At 56.1% G+C, this 17,131-nt stretch overlaps 4 protein-coding genes across 4 annotated transcripts; 1 reads left to right on the top strand and 3 right to left on the bottom strand.

Annotated features, from left to right (window-relative positions):
- The first annotated feature begins 1,458 nt into the window (after window positions 1–1,458).
- Window positions 1,459–4,616, top strand: M421DRAFT_419336 (SAM and PH domain-containing protein). The gene is made up of 3 exons (XM_033592078.1): window positions 1,459–1,748; window positions 1,806–2,006; window positions 2,057–4,616. Exons 1-3 carry the CDS (start codon window positions 1,746–1,748, stop codon window positions 4,289–4,291), a joined length of 2,439 nt encoding a protein of 812 aa, XP_033449791.1. The 5' UTR covers window positions 1,459–1,745; the 3' UTR covers window positions 4,292–4,616.
- Window positions 4,617–5,275: 659 nt separating this feature from the next.
- Window positions 5,276–7,645, bottom strand: M421DRAFT_419335 (uncharacterized protein). The gene is made up of 2 exons (XM_033592077.1): window positions 7,078–7,645; window positions 5,276–7,027 (listed from the first exon to the last, which is right to left on the bottom strand). The coding sequence occupies exons 1-2, from the start codon at window positions 7,575–7,577 to the stop codon at window positions 5,587–5,589; spliced, it is 1,941 nt and encodes a 646-aa protein (XP_033449790.1). The 5' UTR covers window positions 7,578–7,645; the 3' UTR covers window positions 5,276–5,586.
- Window positions 7,646–9,283: 1,638 nt separating this feature from the next.
- On the bottom strand, window positions 9,284–11,812 carry M421DRAFT_4011 (uncharacterized protein; the record flags this gene model as incomplete). The annotated part of the gene is made up of 2 exons (XM_033590217.1): window positions 9,284–10,227; window positions 10,276–11,812. The coding sequence occupies 2 exons, from the start codon at window positions 11,810–11,812 to the stop codon at window positions 9,284–9,286; spliced, it is 2,481 nt and encodes an 826-aa protein (XP_033449789.1).
- A 770-nt stretch (window positions 11,813–12,582) lies between these two features.
- On the bottom strand, window positions 12,583–16,746 carry M421DRAFT_4010 (uncharacterized protein; the record flags this gene model as incomplete). The annotated part of the gene is made up of 11 exons (XM_033590213.1): window positions 12,583–12,742; window positions 12,860–12,977; window positions 13,177–13,343; window positions 13,432–13,501; window positions 13,556–13,591; window positions 13,640–14,426; window positions 14,472–14,939; window positions 14,988–15,296; window positions 15,341–15,687; window positions 15,740–16,253; window positions 16,321–16,746. The coding sequence occupies 11 exons, from the start codon at window positions 16,744–16,746 to the stop codon at window positions 12,583–12,585; spliced, it is 3,402 nt and encodes a 1,133-aa protein (XP_033449788.1).
- Between the last annotated feature and the right edge of the window lie 385 nt (window positions 16,747–17,131).

Raw genomic sequence — 17,131 nt, 5'->3', positions numbered from 1 at the left:
CATCGGCATAATTGTTCGGAGCGCGATGCAGGTCTGGACGAGTTCTGAATGTTGAGCACGGTACGACGACCGTTGTGTCGGCGCCATGCTCGCGAAAAGGTGCGCAAAGCCGCAAAGTAGCCTTCCCAGTCCTCTTGGCGGAGCGTCGAAGTGGGCTCAGGCTTATCCCTGTTCGCAAGTTTCCTTAGCGAGTTGTAGTGTGAACTCCAGAGAGCACTTCTACAAGCTCATTCGTCTTGCTCAATCACGCTTCAACTGGCTCTTCGCGGTAGCGGACGGCCAGAGAGCAGAAGAGTCATCTTAGCCCGCATGAATGCTCGGTCACGGGAGCAGATAACGGTGGATTCTCGCGCTTTCGTTAGCTGAAGGCATGAAGCTGGTCCCATCGCGACCTGTCACCAGCTGCTCCCTGGAGTGGTGAAGCTCCCATGGCCGGAGAAGCAGCGGTCAGTGTCGCAAATTGATGCGGTGGAGTCATTATGTCCCATGTGCTGGCATCGCAGTGAGTCAACGCTTTCGTCCGCTATCGCTCGTAGTTGTCGCGTTACACAGCGGGTAAAGTGTTCCGAAGAGGCTTCTTGATGGATTTGAGCAGAGGCAGACTGAGGACCGAGTAAAAGACCGATGACGTATAACGAGATTGCTGTGCGTCCGAGCACGTGAACGCACGCGGCTTGTCGGCAGCCGTGCGCCCTGTGCTGAGCCCGGCACATTCTGTGACGAGCTGTTGCCAATAACGCGTATTGCAGGTGGCTGAGATGAGGCTGTCGATTCACACTTTTGCAAGCCACGGCCCCTGTCGGACAAGCCCGTCCGGGTCCCGCAATCTGTAATTCATCTCAACCGTTCCCCCCAACCTCACTGGCTAGCCACAACGCCTGCTGCCCGAGCCATCACCGACAGGGGGCTTCTACCATCGCCGCCCAAGCCAGAGTCAGTTGACCGTTGGACAGGCAAACACTGCTGTTCATGCGACAGGAAAACAGGATGCGTAGCTCCGGACCGGAGGTACATCTGGATACGTACCATCGTGAGGCTGTGCGACGTGTCGAAGCAGGCACCGTACAGTGCACGCGTAGTACGTACACAGCATGGCCAACTCAGATCTGCAGTGCATCTGGTGTTTGCAGCGGCGTCCGCGATGATCGCCTCTGGCGCTTCTGGCCGAATCTTTTTGCGCACGTCCCGTTGACGGTGCGCCCATTGCCGTCGTCCCGAAGCGAGCCTGATCCAGTGCGCACTGCGGAGCCTTTCGATCCTGGTCTAGTGCAGCGTGACCTGCGGTGAAGGTTATTAATGGCATTTGTGTGGCCTAATCGGGTGCATTTAGTTCCATCTCTCATCTGCAGAGCGACGAATAGCGTTGCTGTCGTGCCCTCTCAACGCTGTCGTACAAGCGCCGGCCTCACATCGACCATTATGCGGGCGGGAAAGGTCCGCTCGCGGATTGGCGGAGGCTTCGTGTCTATCTTAGACTCGGGAACTCTCACTGGAGGATACAACCCGGTAGATGTGCTCTCTCCGCACAGTAGGACTGTGACAGATTCGAGCCACCAGCATCCACAGTCTAACGGTCGCTCTGCCACTGTCTACAAGAACACCTGCAAGCGCCCTCCACCCGAAAGGTCTTTTTCCGATTTCCCAACGTTGTTCTGACACCGTGCGCGTGCCATGCTTGAGACATCCGCCCGGATACACTGCTAGACTGCCAGACAACCGTTTGTTTGAGTGCGCAAACCGTGATTATGGTAAATAGGAAACACTGGATCCAGTCACTCGATTAGGAAATACTAACGACTTCGCAGCAGGCCATGACACCCATTACCCCGTTAGAATCGGGCGTAGAGATGTTCGAGAGGGCTTTAAGAGGGAAGAGCAGAGACTCACTCTTCTCCTCACACCTTACAGTGCGGTCCTCGCTCGAGCGACCAGTCTCAGGGATAAGCGTCGCATATACCGATATTGAGGATGATTCCAGCGACTTCGAGGAATACAGTGGCTCATCGGTAGGCCGATTTGGACTGCGCACTCACTGGGCCTCACTGACATACGGCAGAGCGACAACAGACGCAGCCAAACTACCATCTCAACCTTTGAAGAAGTACGAACACCAGCAGACGATGTTAGACCGCAGTATGCTCAGTGGTATTTACCAAAGGCTGTCGAAGGACCTCGAGGCCCGCATCTCTTCCGCGCCTCGGTATCCTCAAATGACTTCGACTACGCTCTGCAGATGTCGCCTCTCCTTCCTAAGGATATGCCCTCCCGTTTCTTGTCGTCGACCAGAGAACCCACACCGGCTACCATTGTTCCGCAACATGAGTACAACAACATTGCGTCTGCGGTCGCGCATCTGGACAACGCCGAGGTGCGCGCCTGGAGCTCGCGCGATGTTGCGACATGGATGTATCAGAATGGATTTGAGGACGATGTGATCGACAAGTTCGTTACTCACGATATCACTGGCGCAGTGTTGTTGGACTTGCAGTTTGACGATCTGAAAGAGCTGGAGATTCAGTCGTTCGGCAAGAGGCATCAGCTGTGGCACCAGATCGACTCCCTGCGCACAGCAGATGGCTTGGCTTCTCCCATTGCTCCTGCGCCCATCCCCACCCCATTCGAGGACATTGAGCGCCCGTGTACCGAGGCGAGGGAGAGATCGAAGAGCAAGGGCCGTGGTGGACGACGCCGACGCAATTTTGGAGACGACTTGATCACACCTGCCGAGTCCGTATCGATCGTGGCCATTGAGCAACTACTACCCAAGCCCCACGTGTGTGCGAAGGGAGAGCGATGCGCGAAGTGGAAGAAGCAACAACGCCAGCTAGCCAGGCTTCAAGAAGAGCACGGGTTCCCCATCTCTCCGGAAAAGGGTGGCAAGATATTCATCGCTGGAGATCCAGGCAATGCCCACACCGCACAGCGCGCTGTCGAGAACGTACATCGTCCAATCTCCGACGCAGCACCATCAGTAATCGTCCCTTCCGTGGTGGCATCCTCTGATATTCTTGGCCCCGGTCAGCTGCCAGAGTTCAGCTTGCAAGACCTCCAGAAGCTGGAGCAGCGCGATCCCCAGGACCATGTGCGACACTTCCTATCACTCCAGGGTATGGATCACCCCTTTGCGACTGCCACACCGATTGAGGCCCCGCCAACGCCGCCGCTGGACATGTTCCCTCCCCGCCCGCAGCTTGTAATACCGCAAACTCAGCACTACCCACAAATCTCGGCTTTTTCAGCATCCACGTCTGCTCACACGATGAGATTCGATCCTGCCACCCTCCCAACCCCCGTCCTGTACTCTCCAGACACGACACCCGCCCCACATTCAAATCTCAGGAGTCTTCCGAAGCTCACTATACCACGTTCCATGTCTGCCCAGCCACAAGGTAACCCACGCCATCCCGTACCACAAAGCTCGTACGTCGCACCAGACACCGCTTTTTCGCCCGCTTGCGAAACGGCCGTTACACCAGGCGGCATCTACCGATTCGGTACACCAGCCTCCATGATGGACGTGCCCGTAACGGCCGTCCACGTCGAGCCTGTAGCCCGTGACGCGAGCCAGTCCGTGCCACCCAACATGCAGTACAAGATCCAAATCCAGAGGGCCGGATCGCGCAGCGAGCGACGCCGCCCATCGCTGAACATGCCAGCGCTCAATGAGAACCATGTGTTCACACCCACCGGTGCCCACTCAGACGACGACACCTACCGTGGCACACAGTTCTTCGACAACAGCCCCGCTTCGTCGCCGAGCAGGGAGACTGAGCTCGCCAGCATACAAGAGGCTGGCGACAGACTTGCACCGCTCCCAAGCAAGGGTGGCTTCGAGTACAAGGGCATCAACCACCACGGTTGGATGAAGAAGCGCAAGACCAAGATGCTGCGTCACGAGTGGCAAGACCACCACTTCCGCCTCAATGGCACAATGCTGGCCATGCATCCTAACGAGCTGCCTTCTTCGTCCGCGCTGCAGACCATCGACGTCGACGACTACGCTGTCGCATGCTCGTCGCTCGCATCAAACAAGCTCTCTGCAAAGCTCCGCGCGCTCAGACTGTCGTCCAGCAAGAAGGAGGAAATCCTCGCCAACCCGTCGGCGTTCGAGTTCCAGCTCGTCCCCACCGTTGGCGAGGCCAAGAGGGTCATGCCCCACGGTAAGGTGCATCACTTTGCTACCAAGGGGCGTGACGAGCGCATCGACTGGATGCGCGAGCTGATGCTAGCCAAAGCGCTCAAGGCGAGGAACGAGGGCTATGAAGTCACCGTCAACGGCGCCGGCATGTGAGCCCAATGTGTTCGCACATTTTCTCGTTTTGATGTTCAGTTTGCAGCATTTTCTTTTCTTGACAGATCATGACCGCTATTATACCCTTTCGAGTATCTCGTTTCGTTTCCTCTCCTCTCTTTCGTTCACTAGCATAGCATAGCATAGCAAAGACTTCACGGTGAATAGACCGCAAGGTCTGCAGTTAATGGCATCTCGAGCATATTAGGTTAATACACAAAAGCCGTCGTTACGTCGGTACAGAATTAAGTCGAAGACGATGGAGGATTGGAGGAGTAGTGGGCGATAGGTAGCATGCATGAATCAACGAAGTCTTACGAATCAACCGCCCCTGTCTCTGAACACATCGCGAATCCCAGAAATCGTGTGACACTCGTCACAAGATGAGCGTGGCATCTGCGGAGCGAGGCTTTCGTCACACCGCTCAACAGTCACTCACGGTGTGATGCACCGTCCGTAGTACCGCCACGGTCACCGGATCCACGGACTTGCTGCCTTGAAAGTGGTAGTCGATTTGAACAGACGCCGGTGGGGAGTGACAGTGGATCGTGGCAGTAGGTGAGGTGGTGTCTGGACTTGGATTGCTGGCGCGAAGGTATTGGGTGCCGGTGGTGTGGTTCGGCGGGTGCTTGCATGTGCTTTCCTGGGTGCTTTGGGCCCCTTGATGCGCTGGATATCGATAATGCTGCTACTATTGACGTGGAAGGTAGGGTACGCGCTATGTGATCGTTTTTCGGGGTCGATGTGTTGATGCGGATGTGTGTGTTCATCGGTCGATGTAAACTTACTTAAATTCCAGAGAAGGCAAAATGCGCTATTCATACTGGAGACTGCATGTGACCACGTCCATTACGAGTATAGCGATAGAATACGCCATCATTTAGGCTTTCATGCTGTGAAGAAAATTGGAGGTGGTGCAATGCACTAGATCAAGGCCTGAAGTCGCGTCACGAAGTCAAGGGCTCGGTAAGGCGCAAGAGACAATAGGGAAACAGGTACAATGCATCGTGTCATTCATATCGTTTCAATGAGAAGCAAGTGCGCCAGCTTCATGGCTGATGTTCGAGATAAAGGACCTCCGTTGCGTACGTTTTGACTTCTCAGCCCCCTGGACCTACTGTTACTTTGTCTTTTACGTGAACCTTATGCTGCCATGTGTGGAGGCATGATAGTGTGAGATATACGTGAAGGACAAAGTTTAAAGGTAAGTGCAGTGAGCGAGAAGCTCTAAGACATATGCAACGAAGGTACTGAACCAAAAACCTGACAATGAGCTGACACGCACTACTCGCAGCTCAGTACAACGTGCGCCCAGGCGCTGGATCACTCCACGTCCCATTCAGCCACCAGATTCCAGCTCTGGTAAAGTCGCTGTACGAGATACTGCCAAAAGGCAGGTAGTTGATGAAGCCGAAGCGGAAGTACTCTGGACCCGCCAGAGCTTGTCTTGTCCATGTAAAGTTCCCATCACTGCCGGCATGCACGCCTCTATATCTCTCAACATCGTTGACAATCACGCTGACGCCCTCATAGCCGCGCAGTATGCTGTCCCATGTAAATGTGATGTTACTATCGCTGACAGCCGCCGCGATTGACGGTATACCAGAGCCGAGCTGTGCATCGCCTTGTAATGCTGCCGCGGTCTGGAGAATGGGATCGAATCCCCAGCGCGCAATTCCGTTGATGAAGAGGCCAACAAGCAGCCCTGAGCAAAGAAGGCTGACGCGCGTCTGCATCGACGTGCCGGGAAGAAGAAGCAAGGCGAGGATGTAGTGGTGGATCCTCAGACTCAAGTTCGGAATGCCCAAGCAGATGAGCAAGCCGACACCTAGTATAGCGTACAAGCCTAGCATCCGCGATAGTCGTCCCTCGGTCCGGAAGCACCAGGCTTGGTACAGCACGACAGCGAAGAGGACCAGTATGATGATAACTAGTGCAGTCACAGCGCCAGGCTGCTGATTGATGTCGTGGGATGTGAGCCGCTGGATGGGTATCTGCTCAAAGGTGTAGTTGCCCAGAGCTCCTACCCAGCATCCGCCAACCCAAAGGACAGTCTTCTCGATGTGCGCTTTGCAATTGAGCAAAGTCTTTCGTACGCTAAACCGATAGAACAGCGCGGCTACACACGCTGCTGGAAGGAAACGCCCGAGTGTTGTCGAGGCCAGAGAAGGGTAGTTCGAGTACGATGGCGGATCTGAAGCCATCGCGATTTGAAAGAAGGTGATGACAAAGATAGGAGTAAAGAACGTAGCGGGACTTGAGGTGAAAAGGCCAAACAGTGCGGTGAAAATCGTAGACAGTGTGAGGAGATCCCATCGAGGGTCTCGACACTTCCCCGAGGCACTGACGATTTGCTCCGTCTGGTTGAACTCGAAAGAGAACGGAAAGTTCGAGTCAAAGCCAACGCTTGAGATGCCGTTTCTGTCTGTGGACCCGTAGCTATTCCTCTCGCCTATCAAGGAAACAACTCCACATCCACCTCTGCCGTTCTTGATGATGCCTGCATGTATGGCTGCGCTGCAGACGAACGAGTCGCCACGGTATACAAGCGCATCACCGGTAGCATTCGACGTACCTCCCACAACGAGCGAGCGGTACACAATTGAAGTATTGCCAATCGCTCGAGGATTCAAGACTTGAGTAACGGCACAGTCTGCCGGGCAATTGAACGCGAAGGCCGAGTTATCGAAAGGAAGGCAATTTCGTCCGTCAACGCCGCAGCTTTGCGCATTGGGCCTGGCAATAGTCAGTTCCGCAGAAGTTCCGCAGAGTACTAGTATACACACCACAACTGCGCAGCACAACCCAGTCGTACTGGTGCACCATAGCCAGCAAGATTCGTAGGCAAGCTGAAGTCGCTGATGATGACGCCGAAGAGCACCACCCAAAGTACGAACGCAGCGGCGAAAAGGCAGAAGCGCACCAACTTGGGTAAGCGCGCAACCAGGCGCGCAGGGTATGTTTGTATCGGCTCAAGGAGCGGATTGATGCGGTGCAACACAGGTGGTTCAGGACCCTTGATCCACCTGATTGCTTTGCGACTCCACCGCGTGACCGGCGCGGGTAGTCTTCCTTCTATCTTGACACGTGTCTTTGTCAGAAACGAACATCGAGTCGGTTGGTGTTCCTCAAAGTCAAGGCTTCTGCGCGGTGTGGCGGCTTTCGAGGGCGTATCGTCTGGGGTGCATGACGACGATCCGCTGGCGGCGATCTGGTTCCCGCTTCCTCCAATCTCGAGGTCTACCGGTACCGGTGCTGCGGTCGCGGTCGCTGCGGTTTTGGCCATGTCTTTTGCGGAGGTCCTGCGCTGCAGCGCAACTATGGACAGCGAAGTATCATGGTGCGCGAGCGTCGGATGTCTTTACAAAGCATCGAGAGCTAACGAGCTGTGCATTCATCATCGACGTCTGGGGTTGCGTACTTAGACCCACTCTGCCGAGCCTTGGAGCCGCACAAGTCTCGACGCCCCGAGGAACGGTGTCTCGCTCACAATAGCGGATCCTGCTTGACAGTCGATTGTAACAACTACTCTACGCCTCCTTTCATCGTTCAGATGTAGGGCTTGTTGCTCTTCAACAGCATCTACTAGAGAGGCACGACGCAAAAGGCAGGAAGCGGGTTCCCTCCCTTCTCGCGGAGAGGGGTTATCATTACGAATCTGCCAGCGTACTATGTCTCATCTACTCCAACTTCAACACCTTCGAGATGCATGAGGACTTTTACATTCACTTCGTGGTCAATCACTGCCCGGGTCCCGACATACCTACTGGAGATCAATTGCGCGCTGGACGACATTTTCACTTCAGCGAATGCATGTATGCTACCGATGAGCTTCGTGAACACCGTCGCACTGTACTGAGCTTGTTGCCCGACTTTTCATCTAATCCCGTTTGGGAGGACGTCAGGCGCTGTCCACAGTAGGATACTCACCACACTCCAGCTCTATCCGCTGGTCATCGATGCACATAAGCCCCAAGATCGACACCACCCATTTCATATTCAATACGGAGCCACAGAGTCCTTTGGTCACTATATACAAAGTAGACGATACAAAAAATCGTGTTTCCTTACAAACCTCCACCCTCCCCTTTAACAAATACACCCCTCCAACACCAACCTCCACTCACTCTCATCCCCACAACACGCTCATCCCACGCCTCGGAACCACCCGACCACAAGCCCCTCACCCTCGCCCCTCCTCAAGCCGCGCTACCAACCTGCCACAGCACTGAAACCTAGCGCCCGCGCCCACGACACGCGCCCACGACATGCGCCCACGACATGCCGCGACGTGTCCTGCGCCTGCGCCACAAAGCATCCGCATAGGGAAGACCTCGCTTCGGCCTGCGGTCCCCCTGCGGCGACCTTGGCATGTGACATGTGACAAGTGGCATGTAGGGTGTTTGATCTGGGGTCGGGGGTGTTCGCAAGACCATGCGCTTGACAGGGCTGTGAGACCTGACGGGCTCTTGATGGGGATCTTGACGGGGTCTTGATGGGGATCTTGACGGGGGTGTGAGGCTTGGTGAGGCTTATCTGTCAGGCAGTACGGGGAAGGGTTCGCAGTGAACGCCGCAGTGCGAGATTCGATGCTAGAGAGGAGTTTGATCTCGGAGGTGGGCGGGTGATGGGTGGATATATGCCGCAGGGCGGGCGCGTGGATTCGGTCTATAGGTACGTATGTACATGGACTACGGTATATGGATGTAGATAGATGGATGGATAGGTAGATGGTAGATGGTAGATGGTAGAAGGTAGATAGATGGTAGAAGGTAGATAGATGGTAGATAGATGGTAGATGGCAAAGGGACGGGCTGTACAGCTAGTAATAGTAATAGTAATAACAGTAAACAGACAAGACGCCGGGTGTAAATGCGAAAACAAATGCGGTCGCACGCGTGCGGTAAGAAAGCCAAATCTGCGTTACGTCGTCTCTCATCCTTCTATACAAGACCAGTGTCTCCAACGACGAGGTCGCGCGGGCAGGTGCCTTCAAGCGCCCATCTTGCCCGCCTCGTACACGCGCGCCATGAACTCGTCGACGTCGAGATCGATCGGCTTCGCGCCGAGCACGGCCTCGACGGCGCGCGGCTCGCCCTCCATGCAGCAGCCTTCGAGCACGAGCAGGATGGCGACCGCGACACGCGGCGGAATCTTGTCGCTCTCGATGGCGTACACGTCCATGACGCGTGTTGCATGCTCGACGCCCAGACGACTGCAGAACAGGCTGCTGAACATGTGGTACAGATAGTCTCGCGGCTCGACGCGGAGGCCTTCCAGTCGCGTCGCGAGGCTGGGGGATTTCTTCGCGAGGGCGTGCAGCGTGGTCGAGTATGCGGCGTGGATGGCGTTTGGGTCGTGGACGAGGAAGGATAGTGGGAGGGGGCGGTTGAGGAGGTTCGATAGGGTGATGAAGGTTTGTGGTGCGGGGAGGTTGAGCAGGAGGAGTGCGGCGATGTGGTGGATGCCGTTTTCGTTGTGGGAGATGTCGGGGCGGTAGGTTGCGTATGCGAGGCAGACGTTTACAAGGTCTTGGTGGAGCGGTTGCTCGTCGTTTGCAGTGGGTGTGGAGGGTGCGGCGAACATCTTTAGCTCGGGGAAGACTGCACGAGTGTTTTCGAGAATCTGTGCGTAGCGGCCATCCAGTGCTTCAGTGTCGAATTGCTTAATCTCCTTCTGTGCCTTTTCCAGCGCAATCTGGAAGGTGCCCTCTGTGACCTCGAGGTCGTTCCCTACTGCCTTTGACCAGACTTGCCCTCTCAACCGTGGAGGAATTCCGTTCCACCACATTTTCCTGTGCGATGCGCGAAGTTCGGGACTTGTCATTTCAGTGGCCCAGTTGGGAAGCAACAGATTCGACCAGTAGTCTGCTTTTATGCGGGAGGCTTTCTCGCGGGCAAGGGCCTCGTCTTGGGTTCGCTGAGCTTCAAGGCGTTCTACAACCGTTAGTAGATACTCTCTCAGAGGTGTACAATTCATCTTACCAGCTTCTTCGATCCGTGCCAGCATCCGCTGATACTCTTTCAAGTGCTTCTTCTCCTCCTTCGGGTTCTTCGGCGGTAACCACGAGGGACGAGTGCGTGAAAGGTACTTCTGCTTCTCAGCGGACGGCTGGAACGGGTCGATTAGGGGATCGCTCTTGCGGATGGGTGGTAATGTGGGCTTCTTCGACTTCGACTCCGGCTCACTCAACGAGTTGGATCGTACAAGGCCTGGCTGCTGTCGCTTGATCTCCTGCTTCCGCTCAAACTCCACTTGGAACTCTTCCAGTGCCTCTGTCAGCTTCTTCGCGTCTGGGTCGAGGGAGCCGTACGTGTCCTGCCATGTGTGCGTCCGCTGTCTTTCTAATGTGGGCGGTGATTCGGTGCTGCCTGCGGTATTCGGTGAATGCGGTTGCGGGACGCGTGAGCTGGGTGCTGGGGACGTCGTCATTGACGAAGGACCAGCACTGAGTGCGCTGCCAATTGGTGAGGGCTGCGGTGGGCTGCCGCCTGTGGATGCCGCAGGTGACCGCTCCTGAGCAGGTCGTGGGGAGATGGGTATGTTCCAGATAACAGCGTCCTCCGGCAGCTCGTCGTCCTCGTCGTCGCACTCTGCCTCCCTCTCCTTTACTGTCTTCCGCTTTGCATCCTGCCAGGACTGTCTCCAGGAGTTGATCGAGGGCGAAGGGAGCACATCCAGTGTCCGCGAGCTTTTCCGTGAGAGCGTGCGGGGTGCTGTGGTGTGTGTACTCGAGGGCGAGGGCGACCGTGACGAGCGCCGCGGTGCTGCGAGGTTCATGGTCTGCAACGATGGTGCTGACGGCGACGTGAACCCCCGGCGCATCTTCCCCGGGGCCAGCTGCTGCGGGTGCGGCCGCGCAGCATGGTTGGCTGCGCCCTTCAGGCCAAGATGCTGCGGCTTCCTGCCGGTCAGGTCGCGGAAGGAATGCGGGGCGGGGTGGGCGTGCGGCGTGCTGCGGATGCTCGAGAGCGACGACGAGGAGATGCTGCGGGCCTCGTAGACGACGCGGTGGCCGGGACCCGCGGACATGGGGAAGGCATCGGGCCCCCCGGTGACGTCGTCGAGGTTGATCTCCTCAAAGTGCGAGAGGTCGCTCGGGCCCATGTAGTCGGAGAGCGTCTCCGAGTGGAAGCTCGACGACTTGGACGACTTCGAGTTGGTCAGGTCCGGCGGCTCCAGCTCGTAGGACGCCATGGCGTGCATCGGGTGCGCCGGCTGCTGGGCGTAGCTGAGGGTGGCCATCAGAGAGCGCGGCTGGCGCTGGGGGAACGAGCGCACGGGGGCCCCAATGCGGTGAAGAATGGAAGCGGTCGACTTTGTTCGATGGTTGCACGCGTCAGGGTCGCGCGAGGCCGGGAGCGGAATCAGCGAGCTCTCGCGGCCATAGTCATGCGCGGAAATAATATACAGCGCGGTGCCTTTGGACAGATAGCTCTCCTCCGCCGCCGAGCTGGTGTTGTCGTCGTTGCAATCTTGATGTGGGTGCTCCAGCTGGGCAACGCAATTTCGGGAAGGCATCGTCGCGCTAAGCCCCTGATGATCCCTGCTCGAGGCCGTTGGTCCAGGCCTGGTGACGGCTGCTCTCGTCCTGTAATTGCGGGCGGCTTCACGTCAATCAAGATGATAAGAGGGCCACGGTATGCACTTGGGTGGGGAGGGCAGAGGGCTATCGATTGAACATGGCGGTGGTGGACAGATGCACTGTGAAGTCTGAGCGCGCGTGCAAGGGACGCCGGACTTTTGAACCATGAATTGCACGCTCTAAACGAGCATCTTCCATGGCGTCTGCAGCGGCCGTCCGCGTGTAGAGACTGGAAGACGCAAGCAGGTGAAACCATCGAAGCCCGTCATGGTTCGTTGTGGCTGGTACCGGCCCCTGCAATTCATCGGTGCGCTTGACATCAGAATCGTCAATTTGCACGCCAATTGCACGCCAATTGCACGCCAATTGCGCCCACCGCACCACTTTTCGCGGCATATCGAGCAGCCATCAAATGCTGGACCACCGCCCGGTAGCCGATCGTCCCCAGCACGCAAATCCAGGCAGCAAAGCTCTTCTTTCGTCGACGGAAACAGGATTTGGACGTCGAGATTATCGAATGCCCGGTGCTTGCGCCATGCGCCGTCAATGCAGCCAAGCCTGGCTTGCAGACAGGCCGTCGCGCTAGCACATGCCGGGTCTGATCTTGATTCCCGTTGTTGAACCCGGTACAGCTGGTTTGAAGGCCGTCACACCGCAGCCAGCTTGCCGACCTCCGCACCACCCCGCGAAGCTCGATCAACGTCTCTTATCTGCGCTGCCAAGCACTAGCAGCCGCCTCGAGCAACTCTCTGTCCGCTGCATCAGACACGCGCGCCGCCTTGAGCGACCCTCGTAGCCATGCCAGCAAAGCACCATGCTTTGTCTGTGCGCGCTGAAACACCGTGTAGAACGCTTTGCAAGCGAGCCTGTGCTCAAATTAGCCCCAGCACTCTTCACGCCAGACCATGTCGCGCATTGGGGAAAAGGGCATCTCGAATCCCGTCCCCCCTCCACTGTGAGACACTCGCTTCAGCCACACTTACCACTGGAGCTGCCGCCGGGAGATGACGCTTTGTGCATGCACAAGTCGTGCCTCGCTGCGCGAACGCGCACGTCGCTGCACCATCACGAAAGCCAGCGCGATAATGCTGTCGACTGTCCCTACGCAATTCGTCAGTCCACCATGATCGGTCGGGACAGCCGTGCCGATCGACGCTGCACTGCAGAGAACTCGCGTTCCGGCTTCATCTGCGCATGTCCGCCTGCAGTTTGCTGCTGGCAGGCTGGGAAAGCAAGCATTTCAGGAAGTCACCAGGTCACGGCTACTTTTGGGGAATTATCGGGCTCGGGGTGAACGCACTGATAAGCAAGCTTGAACATGTTGTCCGCATCTTGGCCAGCATGCGCACGTACTCGAGGCACCTCACCGCCGCTTCGTGGAAGCTTTGGTGCAAATTGGTTAGTACTGTCGACACGCTGTTCAAGGCTGGGTCGATGAACATGGCTTTCAGCTGGATCTTGAATGCGCTGCGCCATGTCAGCACACAATCACCAGCAGTTTACTGAAACCAGAATGGCAGAACCAAGATGGAGATTGGATCATCGTCAGACTTACTTGAGCGCTTTTCGATGGAGTGTCTGTCCTGGGACTTTCGACAGTTCTATGGTCAGTGAGTTCTCGACATCTGCTGCACGTCAGCTTCCCAGTCCAGCCTCCTCAAGGCACTTGGTCCACGCACCGGCCCTTGTGGAACGCTCAGTATTCTTCCTCACTTCTAGCGTCGTCGTGTCAATACAAACACCACAGTATAGAAAGTGCGTACCCGGGCTACAGTTGGGGACCCGGACACCGTCATCAGTGACCACGTCGAAGTTCGTCATGGACTTTGCGGATTTGATCTGGACACCATAGTCTGCGTGGCCGCGGTGCATGACGCGTACGAAGCGCTCTGCATGCTGACGATCGACTGTTATTAGGAGAAAGTCATCGAGCAGGCGTAAAAGCAGGCAATCGCCACCAAGAGCGAATCCCAGCACATCGCGCTCGAGCTCAGCATAGAAGTAGTTGCAGAGGATACTCGACAAGATGGAGCCTTGCGGAATGCCCGTCTTCTGGCGAAAGAAGCGTTTGCCAATCTTGACGAGGTTGCGCTCCACATGCTCGCGTAGGAGATGCATCAGATCAGCCTTGGCTTCCTGCTGCTGCAGGTGGGTGTTGACAAAAACTGTATTGCTTTTCGTCCCGACCAGCTTGTCTTGTACAACCTGGCTGAACGATGCTGCGTCCTTGCCAGCTACAGTGTGCGAGATCCAACGCTTTCGCGGTGCTGGATTCACGTGCTCACCATGAAGACGTTGCAAGGCACCCAGTGCACTGATCTCTACGTGTTTGCCAGTCTGATAGGCTTGTGCTGACATGAGGCTGTCCACCATACTCAGCAATCGTTTTTGGGGGATTGTGTCGAAGCAAGACACGACGTCAACCTTTGCAAAGTAAAGCTGCTTGTCTTGCAGACCCTGTGCTCGCAAAGAGGCCTTGAAGGCCTCGAGCTTGGGAAACATGTCGCCGACCGAGAAGAGTGACGAGCCGAGTTTGTCAGGCCGAATGGTCTGTTGCAATCAGCGTGGTCTGCACGTCGCACGGCGACTACGCACCTTCTCGTAGTTGATTGCATTGAATACAGGTGTCATCACTGAATTGATGCTTCTCCCAAGCGTCACAGCGCCATAGCGTGTCAGCTGCGGTCTCCGTTTCAGGTTCACGATGACGCGGATGCCTTGTTTTTTCGGAAGCAGTCGTATCTTGCTGAAGCCGAGCGGACGGGCAGCTAGCAACCGGTTCACGCGATCGGTTGGCATGTCTTCGAACATGTTCAATCTCAAAGTCGACAATAACGGCTCTGTAAGCATACGCCAGACGTCATGCCGGAAGTAGAATAGTCGATTGCGGTGCGCGTTGGACTCGGTGACATAGAAGTTTGACCTGACCAGTGGTATCAGGAGCGAATCGAAGACCCAGTAGACGAACTCTTGGAAGAGCTCCTTGCGTTTCTCAAAGTCAGATCGCGCCAGTTTGGTGGTACCCTCCTGACCAGGTAGCTGGAGCCAGGGAATAGCAGTAACCTGCCGTGTCTCAGTAAAGGAATGAGCCAAGAGCCGAGTGGTACATACCTGAAGCTTTTGTGTGACCTCATGGAGCGTCAAGGTCTCAAACTTCCGCAGGCCTACGAATTGATCAATGCACTGCATGACTGTGCGTCTGTTGCCATCGTCGCCCCAGAATCGCCTGGGGACAACTTTGGCGATCACAGCGCGGCAGAAAGCAGAGACATGCGCGGTCGGACAAGCCATGTCTGTGAAGCAAGCTTCGTCCGCTGTCTGGTCAGCATTCGTCTTGTGGGCTGTAAACGCTGCCTGGCGAGTCGCTCCAGGCTTGAGACGATGTCTCTTCCGTTCTGGCTTTGACGAGAGAGGGGTGTTCTGCGTTGTCAGCGCTTGGTACGGGATCTGGTCATAGCACTCACCTCGACAGGACAGTAGTGGTGCAGCAGCTCCGCGTACGAGCACCGTTGGTTGAGTATCCTCATTTTGCTGATTAAAGCCACTAGATCCCCTCGCAGTCTTTTCGGCACACGTTGCTTCCACCTGGCCACTTCATTGACATCGCTGACCTTGTCGCCCAGGTCCCTGCACATCTTCTGGTGGATCTCCTTCTCCCGCAGGGTGTAGTCCTTGAAAGACATGGCAGTCTCGCGCTTGTCAGTTTTGCAAGTAAAAACGTTGTGCAAGCCATATTGGCGTGGAAACATGTATCGCATAATCTGCACGGTTTGCCGCTTGTCGTCCCGGCTCGGGAAGCGATTCAATACATCTGCAATTTGGTTCAGTCGATTTCTTGAAAGAAGACGCACGTCTTCACTGACGGATATGACGCATGCCAAATCTGATGCCTCCTTTAGCGTTCAGTGCTGCTTTGGCGTAGAGCATTCGACTGCGCACAAACGCTATCTCACACGGTGTTCGCGGTTCAGCTAGCATGCTCGCAGGTCCACCCTGTGGGTGTGCCTGCGTAACGGTCGTCTTTGACGCTGGAATAGGCTCAAGGTCGAACATGGGAGGGCCGCTCAGTTGGTAGTAGTTGCTAGCCTTCCCACCGACAGGATAGAATATAGCACAGTCTGTGAGCATATCCATCATCCATCGATCCCCTCCTTCGCCGAGCACTGCAAGGAGTCGACACCACAACGGCCCCTTCAGTGCGAGCACATGGCTGTTCGGGCGACGCGCAACCACGCCAGGTATCGAGGACGGGTCAGCTCCATGACCGTCGTTGCGTCGATATGTTGATGCAGATCGCTCAAACCCGTGGCAAAGCAAATGGGAAAGCTTATGGGACGAGGAGCGTTTGAAGAGGCGCCATATCACAAAATCAACAATCTGTCCATCTTAGCACCTGCACGAGGATGTTGCCAAGTCCGTGACATGTCGTTGCGCGAAAACCTACCTCCGCTTGCTTGAAGTAGCCAGGCTCAAAGGTGCCTCCGGAAACGGCAGGAGACAGTTGCTGAGTGAAAGTCTCGATATCCCTGATGCGGTCCCTGACGAGTTGTTCTTGGTCATTGATCTTTGCTGTCCTGCATTCACCGATGACCGTCGAGTCGAGCAGCTGCGCAAGTTCACCATCAGGCTCACTTGTTGACGCTGCTCTGTTGGATGCAATTGGCCGCCCCAAATGAGCAAGCCTTCGATGCCTGTTCCTCGACGATTTCGGGAGCACTGACAAGAGATAGTGGCGCAGCGTAAGCAGTCGCGGATAGAAGCGTTGCAAAACAGGCTGCTCAATGGCTGCAGGTGTGGCACTCGCAGATTGGTCGACAGGGTGCGCCTTCTTCCGAGGGCCACCCGCGTGGGGTGTACGTTTTCGCTTCATGCTGGCCTGACAAGATTCATGTGACAGCGACTGCTTGCTGGCCTGGCAAGATTTATGTGACGGCGATTGCCCAAGAGGCTGGAGCCATGTTCGCGTTGGCGAGGTGGCAGGGAATGGTGCAGGTTGGGGCCGTTGTTGTGTTTGGATGGCCGAAAGAAGAAGGTACGCCAGTACCTAGTGACAGCCGATCTCTCGAGATATTGGATGTGTCCGTTTGGGAACGCAGTGAATTTGGGAGACTCAACACAAGTCTACACGAGTCTTCACGAGACTGCACGAGGCCTGCCCCAGCCGTTGTTGCCCTGCGAGCCTGAGAACACGGAATTACAGCGAGCTGTTGTTCCAGCAGTAGAGCTGCGCGTGTTTCCTGGTTGACGTTGGGAGC

The sequence above is a fragment of the Didymella exigua genome (genome assembly GCF_010094145.1).
Source record: "Didymella exigua CBS 183.55 unplaced genomic scaffold M421scaffold_10, whole genome shotgun sequence".
NCBI classification, from domain to species: Eukaryota; Fungi; Ascomycota; class Dothideomycetes; order Pleosporales; family Didymellaceae; genus Didymella; species Didymella exigua.
This window is presented reverse-complemented; position numbering and strand designations above follow the sequence as displayed.